The 26145-nt window shown below is 36.3% G+C and overlaps 1 protein-coding gene across 1 annotated transcript in view; it reads left to right on the forward strand.

Moving 5' to 3' along the window:
* Window positions 1–479: 479 nt before the first annotated feature.
* The window catches only part of LOC109106335, a 48307-nt gene continuing 22641 nt past the window's right edge, over window positions 480–26145 (forward strand). Inside the window, exons 1-3 of the mRNA XM_042732961.1 lie at window positions 480–590; window positions 675–975; window positions 10003–10007. Of these exons, the coding sequence (XP_042588895.1) occupies window positions 551–590; window positions 675–975; window positions 10003–10007 (346 nt within the window). The 5' untranslated portion in view covers window positions 480–550. The remainder of the gene's footprint in view (window positions 591–674; window positions 976–10002; window positions 10008–26145) is intronic.

Genomic DNA, 26145 nt, shown 5'->3' on the forward strand with positions numbered 1-26145 from the left:
TAGTTCTTATTTTCTTTATTTTTATTTGACAATATAGTCCTTTCCCCCCCTAAACATAGAACTTACCAAACCATACTGAAACCATAACTCTGAAACCATGATACAAACGGAACCGTGAGTAACTTGAACCGTTACACCCCTAGTATGTTCCGAGATTTACTGTTTTGTACATGTTGTCATAATTATAATTAAAATGTACTTTGTTTTATTGACCACATTATTATTGCTGATTACTGTTGAGAGTGGGGAACTTTTGGCAAATTTTGGAAAAAGGGCAGGGGCTTGAGCCCCCAAAGCACCCCCTCTGCACGTGCCTGAACAAAAGTAAGCATAGATGAAGTAATATAACTTTTGTCAGTTATTAAAATAGAAGTGAAGATTTTTTTTTTCCTTTGTTTACTGTAATAACGCTCAGATGTAAATGATTTTGTGGGAAGGGTCAAAGACTCCCAGACTCCTGCAAAACAGATATAAGCTGAGCTTTCAGTTAGTGTGTGTGTCCAGTGACTAAAACAGCTGCAGTGTAACCTATCACTGTTTTACTGTGGTAATGGAGATGTTACTGTATGGACTCCTGGTGATTATTTCATGTGAGAAACTCCCATTTGTTCTGGATTATTGTTGTAATTTAATTGTTCTAAAGCATCTAACATTGTTTGTTCCATGTTTTTCAGCTGTCAGTGGTCAGACTTTGACCTCCTCAGATTCTGTGGTGAAAAAGCCTGGAGAATCAGTGACTCTGTCCTGCACTGGGTCTGGATTCTTAGTAGGCAGCTCTTACATGCACTGGATCTATCAGAAACCAGGGAAAGGACTGGAGTGGATTGGACGTATTGACCCTGGCTCTGGCACTCTTTTTGCTCAGTCTCTACAGGGCCAGTTCTCCATCACAAAAGACACAAATAAAAACATGCTGTATTTAGAGGTGAAAAGCCTGGGGACTGAAGACACAGCTGTTTATTACTGTGCACGACAGTCACAGTAAGACAAAAGACAGCAGGGCTGCACAAAAACTATTTATGTGATCTTTTAGGGCCCAAGAACATGTTTCAGCACACTTCACTCTTTGCTCATTCTTGTTAGTGTTTTAGTAATTGATGTAAACTTGAACAAATCAAGAAAAGTTTTACATATACATCTTTTTTTCCATAATAGTGTAGGGATATGTTGAATCAAAATTTTGAATTCATGCTAGAATAAAAAACATTCACAAATCACAATTCATTTGAGCTCTATAACATTCCACTGTGTGAACCTTTACAATCAGCAAGTTAAATGTTCAGCACATTATTAAATATCTTTGAATGATGGTCTTTCAAACAGGTTTTCAGTCCAGTGCAGAATCAGTGATGATAGTAGTAAAGAAGCATCTTTGTTCTACATGGTTGTGTGTATATTATCTCCTGTGTTTCCCTGTGTATTTTAAAGAGTGTTATTAAAGTCTGTTTAAGTTTAATTATCTCCTTCATCGAGCACATCATTACAGCCACTACAAGAAACTACTATGTCTCTGAACTAGTACATACATTACTGTATAAACAAGCAATACACTGAAAAGCAGACATGGTTACAGAGGTTAATAAGGTTACAGAAAATGTAAATGTACACCTTTACAGGTCACCCTATGCAAACCTACTTCTCCTTGTCCTCTTAAAAAAGCCTCCACTTTATTCATCTCCAGACACAAAACTTGTTTGTGACTTTGTTGTATCAAATGTTAATATTTAAAACAGTTGAGTGCATTTTTTTTTTTCAGGATTCTTTGATGATCCAAAGATCAGCATTTGTGTGAAATACAGAGCTTTTGTAACATAATACACTATACCATTCAAAAGCTTAGAGTCATTATATTTTTGAAAAGAAATTATAGAAATTAATACTTTTATTCAGCAAGGATGTTTTAAATTGATCAAAAGTGATGATAAAGACATTTATAATGTTACAAAAGATTTCTATTTCAGATAAACGCTATTTTCTGAATACCAACCTGTTTTCTGAAGGCTAAGTAATGATGCTAAAAATGTTGCTTTGAAATCACAATAAATTACATTTTAAAATATATTCAAATAGAAAACAGTTTTTCTAAACACTAAAAATATTTCAAAATTTTAGATCTGGATTCTCATGCGATGAGGGCACGATTGTTTCCCCTGCGCGTTCAGTCTTTCAAGTCATGCCTTAGCCACTTCAAAGCAGGCCGTATAGTGACAAGGTGAAGCATGCATGCACCAAGGGGTGGAGCTAGCAATGACGCATACCCAGGTAGCATAATTGCAGTCTTTAAATAGACAAGAATTAGGTGCTGCCACTCTAAATACGTGAAAGGAAACTTACTCACCCTGCCACATATATTTCTGCAGGAAACATTGCATGGAGGCAAGAGTCATATGGACTAATTTTATGATGCCTTTAGTGAAGCTCTGCTGGTCATTATTTTGTTGAGAGCAGCATGAATGTTCCATAGATCAGAAATACAGTACAGTACAATACAGTAGGGTCGAGGTTTTCCCCTTGGACAAATGCTGAATCTCTAGACTATCCTGCCTTGCAGCTTTATAAAGAACTACCAAGTAGTTGTTTTTCCCTTTGGTCATGTCTCAGAAACAGTTGAGACTGACAGTTAAGACAGACTCTCAGAGCATGTTGTTTGCTTTGACAGACGCTAATGGCATGTCACTGATTGTAAGCACCCCTGGTTTTTTTAAACAGTCTGTGTGCAGTACTAAAAATAAATAAATAAATAAATAATTGTTTCCATACACAAGCTGCCATTTCACATTTGTACTTTAACAACCTGAAAAGCAACACAAAAATGAAAAAACAGAAATGTTAAAATTTTCTTGTACAATTACAAGTTATGATGACAATACATTACCAAATGTTGAATTGTATATTACAGCAATGATTCATTGCTTCCACAAGAGGGAGTACCGACTTTTTTGTCTGAAATCGTAAATTATAGAGACTAATATATCACAAAAATGAAATCAAAAGCTGATCCAAAAAAATAAGATACCTCAAATCACTTGAAGTAAATGTGCCTTTTGTGAACTGTGAACTGGAGTCATGTGTAATTATTCAACAGCACCATTTCAGTAACACCTCCTCACATTTCCACCCATGTTACTTCAGAACTTTATATAGACCAAAAATGTGAAATATGCAAACTCACTCTCCACTTTAACTGTATATAAACACACAATTCAGCTCAACAATCATCAAACATAAAATTATAATTTAAAAATACACCTCCATAGTTAAAACAATAATGGGGTCGAAAAGCATTTGGCTGTTCATTATCGTAGTGATTTTAACTCAACAGGGTCAGTTTGACATTTTCCTTTTTTCTATAGCATTTGATACATTAATGGATGCTCTACATCAATGTAATGTATTTAGCATTATTATTCCACAGGTATCAGTGGTGATGAAATCCAATTAGATCAGTCACCTGCTGTAATAAAGAGACCTGGAGAAACAGTGAAGATCTCTTGTAAAACATCTGAGGATAGTCACGGAACTGTCCACTGTAGTTGAAAGAAGCAGCCACTGGCTGTGGCTGAAGCAGATGGACACAGGGTGGGCTGCCAGATGACCATGTAACAAAGTGACACACAGTGGGGTCTGATCAGCCTGTGGTGGGCCTGCCTCGGCTGAGGGTGTCTTGTGATAAAGGGCCGAAACACCCAATGAGGCTGGGGTAAACAACTGATGATGTGTTGCATTGTTGGAAACACCATACAAAGGTCACTGGCAACATCACCTCAACAAAAGGCATCTTTCACCCAGGCTAAAGTTCGCACAGAAACTGGGATCTGATGACATTGGATAAGGTGTCTCACTGGCAACATCCATGAAAGATAAGTACACATCATGTACAGCATAACATATCATCAAAACGTCAAGGATCCCCACCCGATGACTCCAATGAAGAATTGTACCGTCTTCATCTATCCATACTATTCCTTTTTCTTATTGTTCCCCAGTCACGCATAAATTAGGCCATGATTCTGGATTCTTGCTGAACCAAAATCAGAGCATAACAATTGCTGTGTCTCGCCGTGTTCTGCTCACATCGAAGGGAAAATGTTCTATGGTGCAACTAAATAGTGCTGAATATTGGGATCATATCAGGCAAACTAGGCTTTAGACTTAGGAATTGATTTTTTATTAGATAATCAATAATTGCTGAATGAGATTACACTCATTAAGAACTAATTAATAATATGACAAATGATTTTAAAGTGTTAAATAAATAATAAAAATATCTATTTTTTATAAAAGTGAAAATAATGACAACGATTGCTTACAAGATCAACAGGATAAGGCCATGCTTGGGGTTTTATTTATACTTTTTATTTTGACTTTTTTGTAAAATCAGCTGGAGGATGGACTATGTAAATTAAATGTAACTTCTGCTATATAAACTCTCCTTATTTAACTCCTTTTCAGTATTTTGTCAGTGAGAATTTTTAACAAATCTGCTGCAAAAATGGTCATCAGAATTACTTTTTTTTATTTTTATTTTTTTTAATAAGCATAATCATCTTTATGGATAATAAGTATGATTTAGAAATACATTTTTATACTACTTTATTACTGACTGCTGTAGACAACAGTCTGTCTTTTATTTTAACAGAGTGAAAAGTCAGACAGTTTGAGTCAGTAGTCATCGAACCTGGGAATGAACATAAACTAACCTGTACCTTCACTGGATTTAGAATTAACAGTGCAGAAATTTCATGGATAAGACAGGCTGAAGGGAAAGCGCTTGAGTGGATCTCATTTATTTCTGCTCCAAGTGGCAGTAGCAAATATTACTCTAAAACCGTTGAAGGACGATTCACCATCTCCAGAGACAAGAGTAAAATGCAGGTGTATCTGCACATGACAAATCTGCAGGCTGAAAACACTGCCGTTTATTACTGTGCACGAAAAACACAATAACACAAGAGGCAGCTGTGCAGTACATAAACTGAATGTGCTTTGGAGAAACCATAGACTGATCATTCCACACATTATCAAAAACAGTTAAGACTGTAACCTGAAAACTAGTCCATCTCTCATTCTTCAATGTCAACATTAATGCATGTAGACTCAACCATCTCAGCTCTATGATCACTGTTCGAACCAAAAACATATTACTCCAACTATAAATAAAAGGACATCTTTGTTTGAGTTTGTGTGTGAGATAGTGTACTTTTGATTTCAATTTTTTTTTTCTTAATATAGGCACTTAATCGGTAATCAACTATTATGAGCTAGTAAACAAGAAGTAACAAACAATACATTTAAAGGCAGACATGGTTACAAAGGTTAATATGGGCACAGAAATGTAAATGTACCTCTAGTGGGAACCCTACCCTTACCAAAAAGTAGTATACTTCAAGTTTATTTTATTAAGTATGCTTAAGTAAAGTTCAAGTATATTTTTAAGTATACTTTATGTAGCAAGCCATTTATGACAAGTACATCAAAAAGTAATCTAAAAGCATACTTTCCTATTTTTCAATACTCCTTGGGACTAAATTGGCCCACTTCTAGTTATCGTAAGTTTATGCAAAAGTATGCTTTCATAATTCAAACTTTGATACACAACACTTTATTCCTCTCCAGACACAAAACTTGTTTGTGATCTTATAGATGTACTGTTCAGCTTTACTGTTTTCATACTTTGTACACTTTGAAGTGTGTCTCAGTAAACTGGGTTTTATCTTTTTTACTCTCACAATACTCATAAGTTTTCTTTTGAAATTTTGATAATCAGACTTATTCTACTGTATTCTTGTATTTAGGTTTTTAATGTTGTACTATTTTGTTTTTCAATCTGTTGGGACATCAAACACTGACAAAGAGAACAGGGTATCTGCTTGTCAAAAAAGGAAAAAAACAAAAAGAATTTTATTCTAGCTTCATGCATAATTTTTTAACCCCCATTTATGTGGGTATGTTTTCATAAAAAATAAAGAAATAACATTTTGCAAAGAATTGAAAAAAAGACGATTAATTGGATTCAGAATGATTTGGGGTATTTTAGATGGAGTCGATCAACCCCGAAAAGCTTGACTTAATTATTACACTTTCATCGGTGATCATTTAATTCCATAAGAGCATACAGTTTTTGATACGAATCTGTCAGATGATCGTGTTTTTTACATGTGTTATACAGTTGTTTTCCTTTTTTTCAACAAAACTTGTGTTTTTTTATAAAATAAAGATGTGCAGAACATTTGTACTAGTGCTCTCTCTGCATAATTGAAAACATGGCTTATCAGTATAAATGCAAATGTATTAAAACTTTTTGGTAAGTATAAGCTCAGTGAATAAGTCAAGTTTACTTAGAATGACCATTTTAGTATATTTCTGAGGAGTACATAAAGTCCATTTCTGAGAACTAATAAAAAGTAAACCAAAAACATATATTCTATATAAAGTAATCCATATGAAAACAACGCGATGTCCGTTTTTCACGTCTCCCTTCATTACCCTTACGAAAAAGAAGTTTATTCAAGTGTGCTATTAGTATACTTCTTTTAACCTAAAAATAGGAAAGTATGCTTTTAGTTTACTTTTTATGTACTTCTCAGAAATGGGCTTTATTTACTTCTCAGAAATATACTTAAAATGACATTTAAGTATACTTGACTTATACTTACAAAAAGTCTAAATATACTTGAACTTTACTTAAGTATACTTAATAAAATAAACTTGAAGTATGCTACTTTTTGGTAAGGGTATCTTCTAATGCGGCCACGCCCCCGCGCTGAACGCGCTTTTGTATGGAGCAAATTTTGTGCCAATATTCATCAAACAAATCCAGCATATTGTAAATAAACAAAATCTGCTTTGCAAGTAAAAACTCGACTTTCAAACAAACGCAAAGTGATTTGCAAATGCAAAACTCTATTTGAGAGAAAATGTAGAGGTATGGACAAATATATGTAGTGTGCGTTAAAACTGTGAGACACATTTGTGAAGAAACTTGGCTTGATTTTCTCAAAAATTCATGCAGGCAGATATTCCCACATGCATTAAAGCAGATTTTCTCACAAATGCAATTGAGCAACTATCTTTTCCAAAAACAGCAGATGGCGCTGTCCGTCAATTTATGCTATTCCCCTGAGACCTGAAACATCTGTTTACCTTTTCAGGGAATACAGCAGACCAACATGAGTTGGAAACAGGAGAGTTTCTGTCTTACCATATAATTAACCGTTTAGATGTTTTCACAAAACGACCCCACTATTGTCAGTGAAATTCACAATAAGGGCTGTAAAGTTGGTAACATGATTGATTAGTTCAAAAATCAGTCGTGACATGGCTAAACATTTAACTAGGCGGTCTTTCCCTATAAAAACTGATCCATTCTCCATACCTGTTATCCTCTGTAGGATCACGGGATATAGAATATATACATGTTGATAAAATTGTTCAATGTATAAATAAAAATATTGTTTACCAAAAAAGAATGCTTAGACAATTTAATTTAGTATCAGATATATCACCCAAGAGGTCATTAATTATTAATAACATTTTTAAAGCAAATCACATTATTTAGTACAATATCTAAAACTTTTTAAATGTTTTAACACTGTGCAATCCTTTGTGTCTTAAATAATTATGTATTTTTTAGATAAGCAACATGATGAATATTTATCTTCTGGTGTCACTCTTGTCCTGTGAATTTGGGAGAAAGAAAACAATAAAAAATAAAATCAGAAGTTGATGCAAAGTGTGGTACAATAACAGGAAAACTCAGAAAAATGTCATTTAAAGAAACACTGAATGAAATAAGCTATCAAGTTCACGCTGATATAATACTAAATTCAGCATTTTAATAAATAGTGGTTTACCAGTATTTCAGAAGGATAATGTAATGATTAGAAACTAATCTTTGGGGTCGAAGACCATGCCAGTGCGCTTTGTCCTGTTTTGTTGATGACAACAAAAATAATTTAAATTACAGATACGAGAATGGCATCGTTTGAAACTGCAAAGGGTCTGCGTTTATTTGTGTATAGTCAACAAAACAATGTACTTTTGTAAAATAAAGAAAACAAACAGGGCGCGCTCTCTGCCGTCTCAGTCTCTGGGAACTTTCTTGAATAAAACAACCTGAATCTCAGTAAATATGTGCCTCACATACATGGTACATCTATGTGTAGAAAGCCTAAAATGTCTAATTTTAAAACCAAATTCAAATTGAAAACAAATATTCTCTGATTATATAATCCGTATAAAAGTAAGGAGAGGTAAAGATTCTCCTGTTTCACCTCATTATCGCTAGCACTCTGTTCACATGTTAATGATCTGAGTTCAGCCAGGTAAGCATGTAGATGCCCAGAAAAATGCCATCAAAACGTCAAGCTTCATCATAGAATTTAGCCTACTTTCTTTTTCTGCCCGTTGGATGTTGGTGCGCTACACGGGTGAAGACACACTCTGGACAGCGAGGATATCTTCTCATATTGGTCTGAAAAGGTAAACAGATGTTTTGGATCTCAGGAGACTAGCGTAAATTGACCAACAGCGCCATCTGTTGTTTTTGGAAAATAAACTTGCTCAATTGCATTTGTCAGAAAATCCAACTTGACTCATGTGAGAAAATCTGCCTGAATGCCTTTGTGAGAAAATCAAACCAAGATTCCTCATAAAAATGCAAATGAGTCTCACAGTTGTAACACACTATAAATATATTTGTCCATACCTCCGCATTTTCTCTCAAATAGAATTTTGTATTTGCAAATCACTTTGCGTTTGTTTGAAAGTCGAGTTTTTCTTTGCAAAGCAAATTGTGTTTATTTGCAAAATGCTGGATTTGTTTGATGAATATTGTCACAGAATTCGCTCCATACAAAAGACAAGGAAATTACTCACTGCTCTTGACTGAATAGCTTTTGTAACTCTAATAAGAATTCATCTTAAATTTATACTGTCAAATATGCAATTAAATATAACAAAAAACTAATTAAACCAAAAAACGTACCTAAAACTGTTAGATCTACCTAAAAATTCTGAAAAGCACTGTTTATTTTATTTGTATCTTTGCTTGGTTGTATTAATTTGTTCTGTTGCATGTAATTAGATTATCTCTTCTTATTTTCTTTATTTTTATTTAACAATATAGTCCTTTTCCCCTAAACATAGAACTTACCAAACCATACTGAAACCATAACTCTGAAACCATGATACAAACGGAACCGTGAGTAATTTGAATCATTACACCCCTAGTATGTTCCAAGATTTACTGTTTTGTACATGTTGTCATAATTATAATTCAAATGCACTTTGCTATATTGACCACAATATTATTGTTGATTACTGTTGAGAGTAGGGAACTTTTGGCAAATTTTGGAAAAAAGTGTAGGGACTTGAGCCCCCAAAGCACCCCCTCTGCACGTGCCTGAACAAAAGTTGTCAGTTATTAAAATAGAAGTGAAGATTTTTTTCCCTTTGTTTACTGTAATAACGCTGAGATGTAAATGATTTTGTGGGAAGGGTCAAAGTCTTCCAGACTACTGCAAAACAGATATAAGCTGAACTTTCAGTAAGTGTGTGTGTCCAGTGACTAAAACAGCTGCAGTGTAACCTATCACTGTTTTACTGTGGTAATGGAGATGTTACTGCTCCTGGTGATTATTTCATGTGAGAAACTCCCATTTGTTCTGGATTATTGTTGTAATTTAATTGTTCTTAAACATCTAACATTGTTTGTTTCATGTTTTTTAGTTGCCAGTGGTCAGTCTTTGACCTCCTCAGATTCTGTGGTGAAAAAGCCTGGAGAATCAGTGACTCTGTCCTGCACTGGGTCTGGATTCTCAGTAGGCAGCTCTTACATGCACTGGGTCTATCAGAAACCAGGGAACGGACTGGAGTGGATTGGACGTATTGACCCTGGCACTGGCACTATTTTTGCTCAGTCTCTACAGGGCCAGTTCTCCATCAAAAAAGACAGCAGCAAAAACATGTTGTACTTGGAGATAAAAAGCCTTAAAACTGAAGATACAGCTGTTTATTACTGTGCAGGAGAGTCACAGTCACACAAAAGACTGCAACTGTCATCAAGAACCTGTATGGTGTCTGTGAAGTCAATCAGACATGACTAGAACATTCATACCCCTGGGGAATTGAAGAATTGCTCTCTTTGAAGATGCTCTGTCAGCTTTATTGGTCACTTTCCCACGCAAATAACATATAACATGTTTTAACGTGTTTTAAATACATATGCAAACTAAATCAAATGCAGAACATCAGAATATAATGCACTTACTGATTATTTAATGAAGGAGCATGCTGAGCGGAAATATGGAGCGTTGTATTCATAATGTAACAAATAATCAAACTACATTGTAAGATATTTACTTGCTTACACAATCATTTTAAAAATGGTCTGATTAAACTAAATTTCGCTGCTTTCATTGGAGAGAAGCATGAAATATTAATTAGAACTATCCAATGAAAAATAGAAAGTCATAATCACTTGAACATTGATAAACAAACTGAGCATAAAAAATTCAGCAGAAAAAAAATACACTATAAAAAGTTTTACCAGGCAAATTAAAATTTGGTAACATCTAAAAAGATTAGTTTTATTCAAGTAAAAAAATAAAAATAAATCGAATTTATCAACCTGACTATAGTAGCTTAACAGGAACAAAGGTGTTTTCTTTTATAGAGTGGCAACTGAAGCACTGACTGGGCTGCAAGGGTGTCAGTAAACGTTCTGAGATTTAGAAGTTTAATTAGGGAATTCAGGTGGTTTACCTTTCTCTTTATTTTCAGCAACTAGATGGCACCCCAAGTATGCAAAGTATTTCTCATCTCAATCTATTCATAAACACACAAATACATCCACTCCTCCCTGTGAGACCTGAACCAGACAAATTAAAGATTCGATCGGGAGCCTGGTTGAAACATGAGCCGAATTCCACAGAAAGGCAGGATGTTGTAAATCAACTCCTAGCACCACAGTCTGAAGCAAGATAACTAACCAACTCTTTCACAGAACAGCTTTCAACATTAACACCATTAGAACAATTATTGACAACTTCAATTCGAAGAAGAGATTGTCTACTTTGGGGCAAGTAATCGAAGAGATGGACAGTCTGACCCTCACATGTAAAGCCATGAGAGTAAACAAGATCGTTGGATTGACTTCCCCCCACCTAGCAGAACCAGACTGAAATTCCTAAGGAGACCTGTTAACCCCTCTGGTCTTCACAGGACATATCCTTACTCCCCAGAATGGCACAGAGAATGCCTTCCAATGCATATACAGGTCCTTCTCAAAAAATTAGCATATTGTGAAAAAGTTCATTATTTTCCATAATGTAATGATAAAAATTAAACTATCATATATTTTAGATTCATTGCACACAAACTGAAATATTTCAGGTCTTTTATTGTTTTAATACTGATGATTTTGGCATACAGCTCATGAAAACCCAAAATTTCCTATCTCAAAAAATTAGCATATTTCATCCCGACCAATAAAAGAAAAGTGTTTTTAATACAAAAAAGTCAACCTTCAAATAATTATGTTCAGTTATGCACTCAATACTTGGTCGGGAATCCTTTTGCAGAAATGACTGCTTCAATGCGGCGTGGCATGGAGGCAATCAGCCTGTGGCACTGCTGAGGTGTTATGGAGGCCCAGGATGCTTCGATAGCGGCCTTAAGCTCATCCAGAGTGTTGGGTCTTGCGTCTCTCAACTTTCTCTTCACAATATCCCACAGATTCTCTATGGGGTTCAGGTCAGGAGAGTTGGCAGGCCAATTGAGCACAGTAATACCATGGTCAGTAAACCATTTACCAGTTTACTGACCATGTTTTTTGGCACTGTGAGCAGGTGACAGGTCGTGTTGAAAAAACGAAATCTTCATCTCCATAAAGCTTTTCAGCAGATGGAAGCATGAAGTGCTCCAAAATCTCCTGATAGCTAGCTGCATTGACCCCTGCCCTTGATGATAAAACACAGTGGACCAACACCAGCAGCTGACATGGCACCCCAGACCATCACTGACTGTGGGTACTTGACACTGGACTTCAGGCATTTTGGCATTTCCTTCTTCCCAGTCTTCCTCCAGACTCTGGCACCTTGATTTCCGAATGACATGCAAAATTTGCTTTCATCCGAAAAAAGTACTTTGGACCACTGAGCAACAGTCCAGTGCTGCTTCTCTGTAGCCCAGGTCAGGCGCTTCTGCCGCTGTTTCTGGTTCAAAAGCACACGCCTGTGCACGGTGGCTCTGGATGTTTCTACTCCAGACTCAGTCCACTGCTTCCGCAGGTCCCCCAAGGTCTGGAATCGGTCCTTCTCCACAATCTTCCTCAGGGTCCGGTCACCTCTTCTCGTTGTGCAGCGTTTTTTGCCAAACTTTTTTCCTTCCCACAGACTTCCCACTGAGGTGCCTTTGATACAGCACTCTGGGAACAGCCTATTCGTTCAGAAATTTCTTCTGTGTCTTACCTCTCTCTCGCTTGAGGGTGTCAATGATGGCCTTCTGGACAGCAGTCAGGTCGGCAGTCTTACCCATGATTGCGGTTTTGAATAATGAACCAGGCTGGGAGTTTTTAAAAAGCCTCAGGAATCTTTTGCAGGTGTTTTAGAGTTAATTAGTTGATTCAGATGATTAGGTTAATAGCTCGTTTAGAGAACCTTTTCATGATATGCTAATTTTTTGAGATAGGAATTTTTGGGTTTTCATGAGCTGTATGCCAAAACCATCAGTATTAAAACATTAAAAGACCTGAAATATTTCAGTTGGTGTGCAATGAATCTAAAATATATGAAAGTTTAATTTTTATCATTACATTATTGAAAATAATGAACTTTTTCACAATATGCTAATTTTTTGAGAAGGACCTGTATGCACCAAAATGAACTCAAAAAAGACTTCTAAATGGATATCAGTCCATTGCTTAACTCCATATTATACATGTAACCCACACATTTGATTATAATGTTTCTAATCACTTATTGTGTATGTCTTTTTAAATAACTCTTGAATAGCTTAAGGGATCATATTCATGTTTAGTATGTGTGTGTTCGAATCTTCTTGCTTGAAACGTTTCTGACCATCAGTTATTTGTCAAATGTATCATATTCTTGTTATAGGAATCATGTCCAAATTACACCCTGCAAGAGCGGGAAAATTCGGACCACGAGCTTGATAAGATAACATATGATTTATGAATGGGTGGGACAAACAATGCAACACCCCGAGAAAAGACCAACATCTAATTGGTCAAGACAACATTTGAGGTGTGGCCAAAATGCCAGTTTAAATACTCAGGACACCATCAAATTTTGCTTTTAGCCCTTGCTTTGCTTTTTTAGCTTTTAGCTTTTGTTTAGCTTTTGCTATCAGTCATGCCGGCTTTTAGCTTTTGCTTTAGCTTTTTGCTGTTGCTTTAGCTTTTAGTCATGCTTTGTCATCACTTTTAGCGTTCTTCGAGTGCCGTTCCAGCGTGCTTCGGCCTGCACGCCTGCTGCTACTTAGCCACGATGAGAAGAAACACCATCTAGTCTCGTCAAACTTTACTTCTGTTCTTTTACTTTAGTTTCTTTTCTTTTCTGTTTGAGAGTTCGTGTTCTGAGTTAAGTTTTGTAACGCCGCGTCTCCGAGTCTGACCTCGCGTGCCCGTCTGAAACTTCAGCCAGCCCACAACTCCTCATCTTCAGCCTACGCCCAACCACGGGCTTCCCAAGACGTCACTTCAACGACTACTGAACTTCCAGCCAATCAGCAACCTCGGGAAACCCACTTTTCAGCGACAACAAAGGGAACCCCGTTACACAGGCATCACAAGTAACATACCTCCAGACTCTGATCTGTACTGGTGTTATCTAATATAATTTTAACCTAATTGATGAACTCAATGCGAGGGTTAATTAAGTGATTGATGGTTGTTCATGTCTATGCAATTTCACGTAGCCTATTGCTGTAAACTTGGGATTCCACATTTTCATTCTCTTAAACTCATTCTTTCCTAACGTTCTATCCTTCTACAACTTGTGTGAATGTGTGAGTGCGTGTGCTTATATGTTAGATTAGTTTATATGTCTTAGATTTATCTAATAAAGCCTTATTCATATTGAAAAGAGAAGTATCCTGTGTTTTGTGCTTCCAAGTTAGTGTCTTAAACTGCCGATCTTGTTACTGTGCTAATTAATAGTGTTTTCACTATACTTTGGATATTAATATCCAGCGCAGATTTGATGTTATACGGCTCGTTCAGTGAATCGCTGGCTGTTTCAGTGATCAGCCGTGAAACAGTGATTCTGTTCAAATTCCCTTTAAAATCTTAAATGAATCCCTTTGAGCTAAATTGACCTGTTTCCCTTACACCTGTCTGCAGCAATTCTACCAACTTCTTATGAAACAGGTTAATGATGAAGCAAAGGATGATTTTCTTTGTGCTAATGATCTCTACATCACATGGTACTACAAAAAAATAGTCAAACAACTTTGCCAATGCAGACTATAATTTGCACTCTAATATGTCATAATAATTATAAATTCTGCCGTTTTCTCAATTTTCAGATTGCAGGAGCCAGACAATGGTGGAATCTGATGCTGTAGTCACTAAACCAGGAGAGTCTCATAAACTGACCTGTACTGCTTCTGGTTTTAACTTTGGTGGATCCTGGATGGCTTAGATCAGACAGGCTGCAGGGAAAAGACCAGAGTGGGTGGCAACACTATCTAACGGCAATAGCTATATCTACTATTTTGACAAGGTTAAGGGACAATTTACCATCTCAAGAGACGACAACAAAAATCAGCTGTACCTTCAGATGAGCAGTCTGAAAATTGAAGACTGCTGTTTACTACTGTGCAAGAGACACTGTAACATAAGAGTGTGTGGTGTTGTAGAAAAAACACTTCTGAGAAGCAGCCAGCTGTATAATATAATCTCAAACAATAAATTACAGAAACCACTCACAGATTCAATAATACATACAATTAAAGCAGAGTATTAATAACTTTAAGTGACAGAGATTCAAGTTTACAGATATTCATGTTGTAAAACTGACAGTTTTATTAATGTTTTCGATTAAAGCAGAGTATTAATAACTTTAAGTGAGCCGTATGTAGCATATGGACTAGAGCCCAGCCGATATATTGGCCGGCCGATATTATCGGCCGATATGAGCTAATTGCATTTAAATCGGCATCGGCGTTTATAACGGCCGATGAAACATGAGAAACAGAGTCCATGCTTCACTCATGTTATGATGTTTGCATAGTTTGCCCACCAGAGGGAGCTCTGCAACTCCCCAGTTGACAACAGCGCCAGAAATCCACTACAGAAGAAAGCTATCAGCCGAGCCACGGAGATGTACTCTTTTGACGGTGAGGTCTGTCGTTCGTCATGTTGATTGTAGATTTAGTTCATACACTGTATATAAAAACAGTGTGGTAGTTCTAGCTAACGGTCCTATCATTATCACTTCTAAATATTCTGTAACATCACTTACAGCCCGCTAAATGCATGCTATATTAGATTAGCCACAAAGCTAATACCATGTTTATCAGTGGAAGAGCGCGAACGTTAATAAGAGGTCCAAACTATAACGTTAGCGTTTAACTTATTCTAAATATATCTGCAGTGTTTCCCGCATAATGACCGCGTAACTGTGGCAGGGGGGCGCGTGTAGTCAATCACTAGAAGTTATGTACAGCGTGCCTCGAAAAAACAACAACTGTTGTTTTTTAGCAGCCCTTTTTAGCAGGCCCCTTAAATGCTTGCTATTAACTTGTTTGAAGGTGGTTCTTCTCAAAATTGACAGCGGTGTGTTCCAGTTAACCATTCAACTTCGAATTGATTCCGTAATCTTCCGGTAACAGTAGGCTAAACTTTACGTTCGCCAGCGCATGACGATGTTTTTGATTCAGACTGCACAAAGAGAAGAGGAGAAGATATGGTCCGTTGTGAATGTGTCTGTGACAGAGTTACAGTAACTACAGTAGGTGCGTCAGAAATGGTTTAACCAGAGGGGACATGTAAATAAATGTGAGCTGAACAAGCGCTTTTTTTTCCCTTCTTTTTTACAGATTGTTTCAAAGCAGCTTTACAGACATAAATAAGAGGAAATGTTGTAATAATATAGTTAAATATAAGTAGGTAATAGGTAATACCTATTGCTTGACAAAAAAAAAAAAAAAAAAAAAAAAAAAAAAAAAAAATATATATATATATATATATATATATATATATATATATTAGATTTTCTCAATTTCTCATTTTTGCCTATGTAGGAGATCCCTGTTTAATTATTATTAAAATTCTAATGATGACATAGTAATGATACATGGTGATATTATTATACACATGCTTATTCTTTCTGTCTCTTTCTTCTCTGTCTCTCTTTCCTACAGATGGCTGAAAAAGGTGAAACGCTCAGCAAAGTGTACTACTTCTCTGCAAAGATTCCTCAATGCAGTGTTCTTTTGAATTAAAAAATATATACTTTTGATGTGCAATTGTTTAGTCATTGAGACTCTAAGGCTTTTTTTAACATAAACCCCTTCTGGAAAATGGTTTATACAGCCCACATACATAGAACAGGCATATATTTTGCTATTGAATGTTGTGTAAGTGTACACTTAATGCTCTTTTCGAGTTAATATCGGCATCGGCATCACCCCCAAAAAATCCAGAATATGGACCAATCATGTTATATTCAACAAATAATCATGCGGTCAAAGCATTCCATGGCAACCAAAGACAAATCATCTGATAACAGTACGTGGTTTTATTTCTCAAAGGTATGCGGTCAAAGCAACTCTCACTCATTTTCCTCATAGGAAAGACACATAATGCCCATAGAAATGGACTCTTCTCTAATTAATTCATGCCTTTCTTCAAATGAACACACATATCCTCAGGTCATTGTGTATATTATTACTGTTCTTGTATATTAAATTTTGTATTGTATACTGTTTTATGCATGTGTTATGATAGATCACTAGTTAATATAACCTCACCTATACCATGTTTGGTATCTATAAGTTCGTAGTATCATGATTTAAATGAGAGTGTATATGATATGTGGATACCTATGCAACATAGTGTTCTAAAAATCTCTAGCCCATTCACACCAAAGATAATAGCTATAAAGATAATGATAAAGATGTAGCTCTAAAAATCATTCTCAAAATAAAAGAACAGCAGTCCACACCACAGCTATAACGATAAAGGCACAGAGAAATCGATGAAATCACTTTCAGAACGATTTTTTCCAGGTGATGAACAATAAAACATTGACAGCCAATCAGAATCAATCCTGCCATAACGAGCTCGAGAATTTAAAGGGGCAGAGGAGCATGCACTTAGAATAAACAGAGAGGAGACATGGAAAAAATTGTATCTTATCGGCATTTTGTCCAGATGGATCTAAAGCAAAATAAAAAATTACTAAAGAAAAAATGTTTGTATATAGTGTGCAAGGTTTATGCTCATGCTCTTCTTCTCCATTTTTAGTGTATCTCTGTGGCAGAATTAAAGCCTGTTCACAGCAAGGACGATAACGATAAAGGCACAGAGAAATGATATTGTTGAAGTCACTTTCAGTTATCTTAATAGTTATCCTTATAGTTATCGTTCTTGGTGTGAACAGGCCTTTACAGCACCACATACTGGTCTGGCATGTATACTACATAGTTTTGAGTTGTTTTCAGTGGTTTCGTGTGTACGCAGATATTTCTTGAGAAGACTCCGTGTTGACGGAATTCTTTTTTAGAACGAGGGGAAAAGCAGAAAAACATCGGATAGGGAAAGCTCTGGCTTCGTGTTGATGTGGCCTCATTTTCCATTTCTCTAACGGTTTCATGCATCCACTTCAACGCCCCCATGTATGAGTGATTGTTTGTTTGTTTGTTTGTTTAGATTAGTTATGTGTTAGTATTTAATAAAACTATTGTGCACAAGTTACATGGGTTTCTGGTTGTGAATAGTGTCCCTTTTACAATCCGGTCTATAGCTACATGCTCTAATGCATTAGTACTGTAAGAAAGTTATTTTCTGTGGCCATGAAAATATCCTTTCTTAGAGTTGATATGAAATTACATTGTAATATTGTAATATTAATTCTTCTACAGTTACCACTGGCAGCTGAGGTAAATAATTTTAATTAATTATAATTCATTGTAATTATGTGTATACGTTTCCCTTTTGAGCTAATTTGCTACACGTGCAATCTATGAAATAATAATAAATAAATTATATGAATAAATAAAAAAATGTAAAATTAACAAATATGAATAACACATGCTAAACAAATCAGACAAACATGAATCAAAAACTGTATATTTGCAATAATATCCTGAATTTATATGCCATGCACAACTAAAAAATTTTTAGTCTGACCTCAAGATAAACTCTAAACTATCTTTAATGTAAGCACATCAGATTCTACGTTCCAGCTAAAACAAAGTACAAATACTACCACAGATTAAAAACTTAATAAACTTATCAGAACAATTAAATCAATTTGATTGTAACCACACACCCTGTGTAATACTTACTTTTGCACAAATAATCAGAACCTGGATGTAAAATGAAGACGTTGCATAAATAAGCAATAAACTTACATGTTCCACCCTCTCCTGTTGCAGAAACAAAAACGGCATTCATACTTTTATGATATATATTGGTGCGAACGAGCTGAAATAAATATATTAGAATACCCTAACTACAGTGACCTTTAAGTGCAAATGAAATTCACAAATCAGAGAACACAACATCTAATTTAACAAAAATGACGTACATCTGATTCAGCGAGACGGGACGATTAAAAAGGGGAAGGCACAAAAAAGCAAAGTAAAACCGCAGCCCAAGATGATATCTTGAGTCATGACAAATTGGGTCCTCCCTCAAAATCTCCACTAGTAGCCTACCTTTTGCGATCGCACAAAAGTCAGGTTCCAGAAAACTCAGTTTATTTTCTCCATAGGTAAAATAACTTTCAACAATAACTGCTAAACCTTTAAAAACAGACCTGTTGTGAGCTCCAAGGTTAATCCATTGTATATGCTTTTGTTGGACCCATATGTTAGCAAATTCAACTTATTAAAAAAATAATCATGTTTAATTCCAGAATTCAAAACTACAGTACCCACAATGATGTACAAAAATTCCACCAATCAGAGAGTCACAGCGAGCAAAACACACCAAAAGAGATCTTTAGCTGTGCACATTCTCATGAAGCACCACAAATGACGTAATGTAGTAGGTCTCCCCACGCTATCAAAATACTTAAAGGGCAACAAAACACACACAGTTTCGGCCAATCTCATGTTAATCTTGAGTACCTATATAGTAGTATTGCATCCTTCATATCTCTGAAGAGTCTTTAGTTTTATCAGATTTATAAAAAAAGATAAAGCTTCATGCTTCTTGTTAATGCAGCACTTTAAACATAAAATAAGAGGCAGACACACAAGAGCAGCTCAGCAACTGTAATAGACAGAGAAAGCCAGAACCACTGAGTTTGGAGTCCTTATTAGATTAACAGTACTCTTCTTAACTGCCAAAGCAGCATTCCTGACTTCCTAGAAATCAAGCCTCTTGGGTGGCTTGGACGATTGGCCAGACCTAGTGTATGTGTATCCTTCTGATGATGAATGTTTGACTGGGTCAGGTGGGAAGGGCTTCACAGGAGTTGAGTCAGCAGATGAAAGGGCCTCTGTAACACTCCCTTCCAGCATAGGAGGCAACTTGGGTTCATTTCTGTCCAGTGCTTGTGAAGAGGTTGATTCTGCCACTCTTAGGTGCACTCTATTGCGTCTATATACGGATACACCCACATTCACAAAATAAGAGTGTGGTGCCACTCTCTGAAGACAGGTGCCGACCTTCCAGAGTGCAAGGTTTTCCCCTTTAAGGGGCCTCATATGGATCCTCTCTCCTGTGTTCAGCTCTGGACAAAAGGTTCTTAGCAATCCTGATGCCCAACTCAGCCTTTCCTTTTTGCCTCAGGATGTCTTGGTGAGGAAGTGATATGCTCAAATTCCCAACTGGAAGCAAAGAGGTGAAAGCACATAAACAGAGCACCAAACTCATGGCCAATATATGTGATCACCCTATTTGGCTGACCATGTCAAGCAAACTGAGCCTTGCAGGGCTTAATGGTTTCTGCAGATAGATCAGGAAGCAGTTCAATCTCCCAAAAAATCTGAGAAGTGGTCCAAAATTAGAAGATAGTCCTTTTGCAGATGACTGAACAAGTCCATGCTGATGATCTGCCATGGCCTGTTGGGGATGCCATGAGATAGCATGGTTTCCTTCTGTTGATTGTGTGCAAATTGAATGGTTGAACAGTTACTCACAAAGTCTTTGATTTCTACTTGCATACTAGGCCAATATAATGTGTCATGGCTTGACAATAACATGCATCACCTCCTATATGGCTTGAGTGTATGCACTTAACCCTCATGTGGTGGTCAGATCTTTTTTGCCCCGAGAAGATTTTCTTTTTCCCACAAAATTAACAAATAATATAACTACTTCTCAATTATTAATTTACTTTTTAAAAAAATTCAAAAACTACTTTCAATATATATATATATTTTAATTATTATTTTTGTACTTTTTTGGGGGAGATTTTTCACCTTGTTACACTTGTGGTGTTCCTGGGCAAAAATGACCCGGCCTCAAAAAATTGCTTATAAATCACTCATAATGCTATATTATCACCGAATATTGGATTTAATCTTTTTGTCAACTTCTTTTCTTTCATTTAGGACTGGTTTTGTATTTATATTTGCATCTGATTAATCATAGGCCTCATTTATCTGTGAGTAGGCACCTCATTGTTTGAGAGAAAAAAAGCATTATTTATGAATAATTTTCACAATATTAAATAAAAACTGATAAAAATTTGCACTGTTTATTACACTAGTGTACTTTAATGTTTAACCAGACAGTTTGCTTTTAAATGCTTTTATTTTGTACAAAATAACCAACTCCATTCAGTGCGTTGGCACCGTGCACGGCAAACATCAGTGATCAATTCCTATTTATTGCTCAGATCCAATTTTTGTATGGCGGATCACATTATTATTTTTAAATGAGGCCAATATCAGATTACAATGTGAACGAATGACTTTCTTGAACTAATATTTTAATATTACTTGAAATAATATAAATGTTAACTAATAAATTATTTCAATTTCTTATACTTATTCAGTTTCTTTCAATTACTTAACCCTGTTAAAAGAAAAAGATCATTCATCTGGAAGAAGGGTACCCAAATTTCTGTCTTGTATACCCCCCTTAAAACTCTTCATGGCGCCCCTTACACTCCTTATTAAATAATACTAAAATTACTTAACATGTTAAGTACTGAACAGAGCTTAATAAGATTAATCAAATACAAATCTACAGGCGAAAGATGCTGTAATAGGCTCCATATGCGGCATGAAATGTATTAAATAAACTGAATTAAATTGTAAGCAAACTATGAAATTAAGAAATCAATTACTTATAAATGTATGTACAGACAAAATGACAGCTGTCACTGACAGGAGACAACACATATTAAAGTGATTTCAATGCTAAGAAGTCCAGTACCATGACTCGCCAGTAGGAGGAGCTAAAAGGCAGTAGATTCATTAGGGTCACCCCTACACGCACTGCTCCGTCTTCCCCAATAAATTACCTATAATGCACTTTTGATGCGATTTCAGTGTTTCGAGTTATAGAACCTTCTGAAATGCAGCTCTCAGCAATGGTTGTTGAGAATTGCGAAAGAAACCGTTTATCTTCAAACATGCACCCTTTCTTGTGAAAAGTCGAGGTTCCCACGGTCATGGACAGGAAATATCAGACCAATTTTAAAAATGAAATTTTCAGAGTTTCTGGAATATTAATCTAATTTAATAAAGTATGAAATATTCGTAGAAATAGAAATTGGTCTTCGTAAGTACAATCTTCAGCGTGTTTTTTTTTTTTTTTTTTTTTTTTTTTTTTTGATCATTTTGATGCTTCATAATTAAAGCTCCATATATGCTTTCTGCATGTTGGATTGTTTGTTGTTTGAATCAGTTTTGCAGTACGTTCTTGAAAAGACGGAAATTTCTCTCTTACTCTGCTTTATAAACACTAGCAGATCATCGGTTATTGTCAGGATGTACACTACTGTGATAACTACAACCACGCTGATTTACACCTATACATAAACATGAGACACGAGATTAAATTAAATATGGAGTTCACGAAATCAAAAGTAGGATGTAACTTCAGCAAAGCTGGTTGAAACATTAATTGAGCAAGTCAAAGGTTTTTTTTTATTATTTATTTATTTTTTCTTATTAATGAATTAATGTATTTATTTTTAGAATAAGTAGGCTAAGTTCATCCAGTATATTTCTGACTCATGCTAATAGCTTTTTTTTTTTAGCAGTATGACATTTAGGGGGCATTATTTAGCCTATTATAAAATATAGGCCTAAAGTGTTTTTCAGGTCATGGGTCAAAATGTAGAATTCAGTAATTCTATGATGTTTATTCCTCGTATGGTTAATATAGAGTCTAGTATAGAATCTCATAGTTGATCGTGTGTATTGTAATGTTTTGTATTGTTTGTTTTAGTGCTTTGCTAATGGAATTTGAGTCTGGAAATAAAGTTGAATGAATATGAAGTGCGAAAAATAAGGTGTCATGTATTTGCTATTGTTCGGATCATTGTGCAATACAACGGCCACGGTGATAAAAGCTATGACAAAAACCTCAGTCCCAGTCTAAAATTGGTTAACCTTTTCATCTGTAATGATCCACTGCATAACATTTGCTACATTTCTAGTTTCAATAAATGTATGACATTACACAGCTTAAATATGCCATTAAACATTTTACATGCTTTTAAGAACCTGCAGTACTGCTGTGTGTAAAGCACAAGGAGTATTTGAGAAAGCATGTATCACTGTGCATGGAATGGCCACAATACTGTTAATACTGTTATATTATGAAAACTGTTTCCACATAATTTGTTTGGGTTCACAGTATCCATCATAGTTTAATCAGATGTATTTTAAATATGACATGTTCTGTTTAAGTAATCTCAACAAGAGTTACAATCATTTTTGGCCAAGATCTTATAGTGACATAGGGAGAGTTAAACCACTATGTGATATTGACTCCAGCACATCACAAAGACTTTCATTGGGGTTAAGACCAGGACTCAGGACTTTTCATGCTCCCTGCATCACTCTTTAAAAGTTTGAGCCTGATGAATCTTGACATTGTCATCCTGGAATATGTACATGAGTACGTCTTCCAACATGGTTGTCTGAGAAATAAAAAGCTACACACTGAATCAGTTAGGGTTAAGACAATTGTTGCCAAACATACAACATGCCATAAACACATTAATTTCTGCAAAAATGATTAAATCCTAAAAACTTAAGCTTTTGCTTTAAATCCAAACAGCGACTTTTCTTTGGCCAGGCAGTGTATTTGATAAAATATTTTGCAATATGATCATATCATATCATATCATATCATATCATATCATATCATATCATATCATATCATATAAAATTTAATGTATGTAAGTTGAATTTAAGTGTATTAATTCAGAATTTCAATAGAGCAGCTTTTTTCAGTCAGTTAAAAGCTCTGGGCTTATTACACTGACTTCTTAAAGCAGTTTTCAACAAACATTTATATTGCAGAATAGTAATTGTGGTTCAGAATATTTATTTATAATAATTACAGTATTATATTTATTTATTTACTTTATTATTTATATAAATATTTATAATTTTGAAAGTACAGCCACATTTTTAAACTGGCTTTTTCAGGCATATTGCTAAATAGTGGCATTTTCATATTGACTTGCCTCTCAAATGTACTTGAGTAAAGTCATGAGTACTCCCCAAAAATGATACTCGAGTAAAGTACAGATCCCTCAAAATTGTACTTAAGTACTGTACTCAAGTAAATGTACTCCATTACTGTCCGGCTTTGAGAATAACCAACTCCATTCAGTGCAATAGTGGCAAGTCAATATGAAAATGTAGTGATCACTGATCCTAAAGTCAGATAAATGTGTGTGTTTTGATACCAGGGTCTTTGTTTTTGTTATGGACTGTCTCTCTGTATATATAACAGCTGGGGAACAGTATTTCAATTCAATTCAATTCAAGTTTATTTGTATAGCGCTTTTTACAATACAAATCATTGCAAAGCAACTTTACAGAAAATTAAGTTTCTACAATATTTAGTAGTAGCTTACCAGTGGTGACTGTCAGTTTATGTGCATACAGCAGAAATGTTTGGAAAAATCAATAAAAGACATAAACAGACAATTAACACTATTAACAGCAATTATGCAATCAATTATGCAATAGCAAAATGTGGTAGTTCTGTATGTTGTCTCTGGGTTAGCATCATCTGAGGTCCTCTGAGGGGTTGGCATCATCTCTTCTCAGGTGTTCTGGATCCAGACTGGAGCTTATGTAAATCCTAGTTACAACAGGATGTAAATCACGTGGCAAAACAGAGAAACAAATAGAGACATAATTAGCGTAGCTGCTGTTCCAGCCAAGTAAAGTTAACTAGTTTAACCCAAGCTAAAGAATAATAATGCACATTTGATCAGATATAACTGCAGTCCAAAATTATGAGATGCATTATTTGAATGCTTGGCCAAAGAGGTGTGTTTTTAATCTAGATTTAAACAGAGAAAGTGTGTCTGAACCCCAAACATTATCAGGAAGGCTATTCCAGAGTTTGGGAGCCGAATTTTTGTATTTCAGCCCACTACAAAAAGTTCAGAATCATCTGTAAATTAGTGACCACAATAGTGAATCTATAATGTGCAGCCTAAATAGATTTTTCTATCATCATTTTTCACCTTAAGACTTCATATAGTGAAATGATCAAAATGAGTAGGTTAAAATCGTCTCGGTTACATATGGTAACCCTCGTTCCCTGCAGGAGGGAACGGAGACGTCATGTCGGTGACCGACTAATTGGGATATCGCTTTAATAGACCAATCTACTTTGAGTGTAAACTAAACGAGCCAATGCACATTGGCATGCAATTATTGCATCCAGCTGCCGATGATCACAGCGTGAGTATAATAAGGCAGCAGGTGCAATGCATACCAGGTTTTCGCTGAGGAGCCGAGCCAGAGACCAGGCAGCTCAGCGGTGGTACAGCAACCGTGGCAACGGGACGTGACGTTCTAACGGATTCATCATGAAGGCCTGGTGCCGGACGTTCCGCCACGTCCAGCTGCCTAGGGTGATGGAGGATCTCAACAGGGTCTACAGTATGGACACTCTGAAGCAGTTTTAGCAAGCCGACACTAGCAAGCCTCTCGGTGCCACTACTCGTTTGAGGTGAGAACACAGGAGTATACTGGCTCTACACGAAGGCTATAGAACCTAGCGAATGTGTTAGGGGTCGCCCAGCCCGCAGCTCTACAAAAATCTGTCAGCGAGGCACCACGAGCCAGCGCCCAGGAGGATGCAGCACTTCTAGTTGAGTGAGGTCGCAACCTGAATGGGCAGGGCACACCCTGTGCCTGATAAGCCAGGGTTATGGCATCCACAATCCAGTGGGCCATCCTCTGCTTAGAGATGGCATTCCCCTTCTGCCGGCCTCCGTAACAGACAAAGAGCTGGTCTGAGGTCCTGAAGCTTTGTGCTCGGTCTACGTAGCATCTCAATGCTCTGACGGGACAGAGCAAAGTCAGGGCTGGGTCTGCCTCCTCCAGGGGCAGCGCTTGCAGGTTCACCACTTGGTCTTTGAAGGTTTAGTGGGAACCTTGGGCACATAGCCGGGCCGGGGCCTCAGGATTACCTGGGAGTCAGCCAGCCCAAACTCTAGGCACAAATCGTCGACCAAAATGCGTGCATGTCCCCTACCCTCTTGATGGAGGCCAGTGTAAGCAGGAGCAGAGTTTTCAATGAAAGAAACTTTAGCTCAGCTGAATGCAAAAGCTCGAATGGGCCCTGCTGTAGTGATTTTAGCACTAGAGTCAGGTCCCAAGAGGGTATAGAGGAGGGGCCAGGAAGGATCTAACCTCCTGGCCCCTCTAAGGAACCTGATGACGAGGTCATGCTTACCTAAAGAATTCCCATTCACGGGGTTATGGTATGCAGCAATAGCAGCAACCTGGACTTTG

Source organism: Cyprinus carpio, chromosome A3 (genome assembly GCF_018340385.1).
Source record: "Cyprinus carpio isolate SPL01 chromosome A3, ASM1834038v1, whole genome shotgun sequence".
In the NCBI taxonomy this organism is placed as follows: Eukaryota; Metazoa; Chordata; class Actinopteri; order Cypriniformes; family Cyprinidae; genus Cyprinus; species Cyprinus carpio.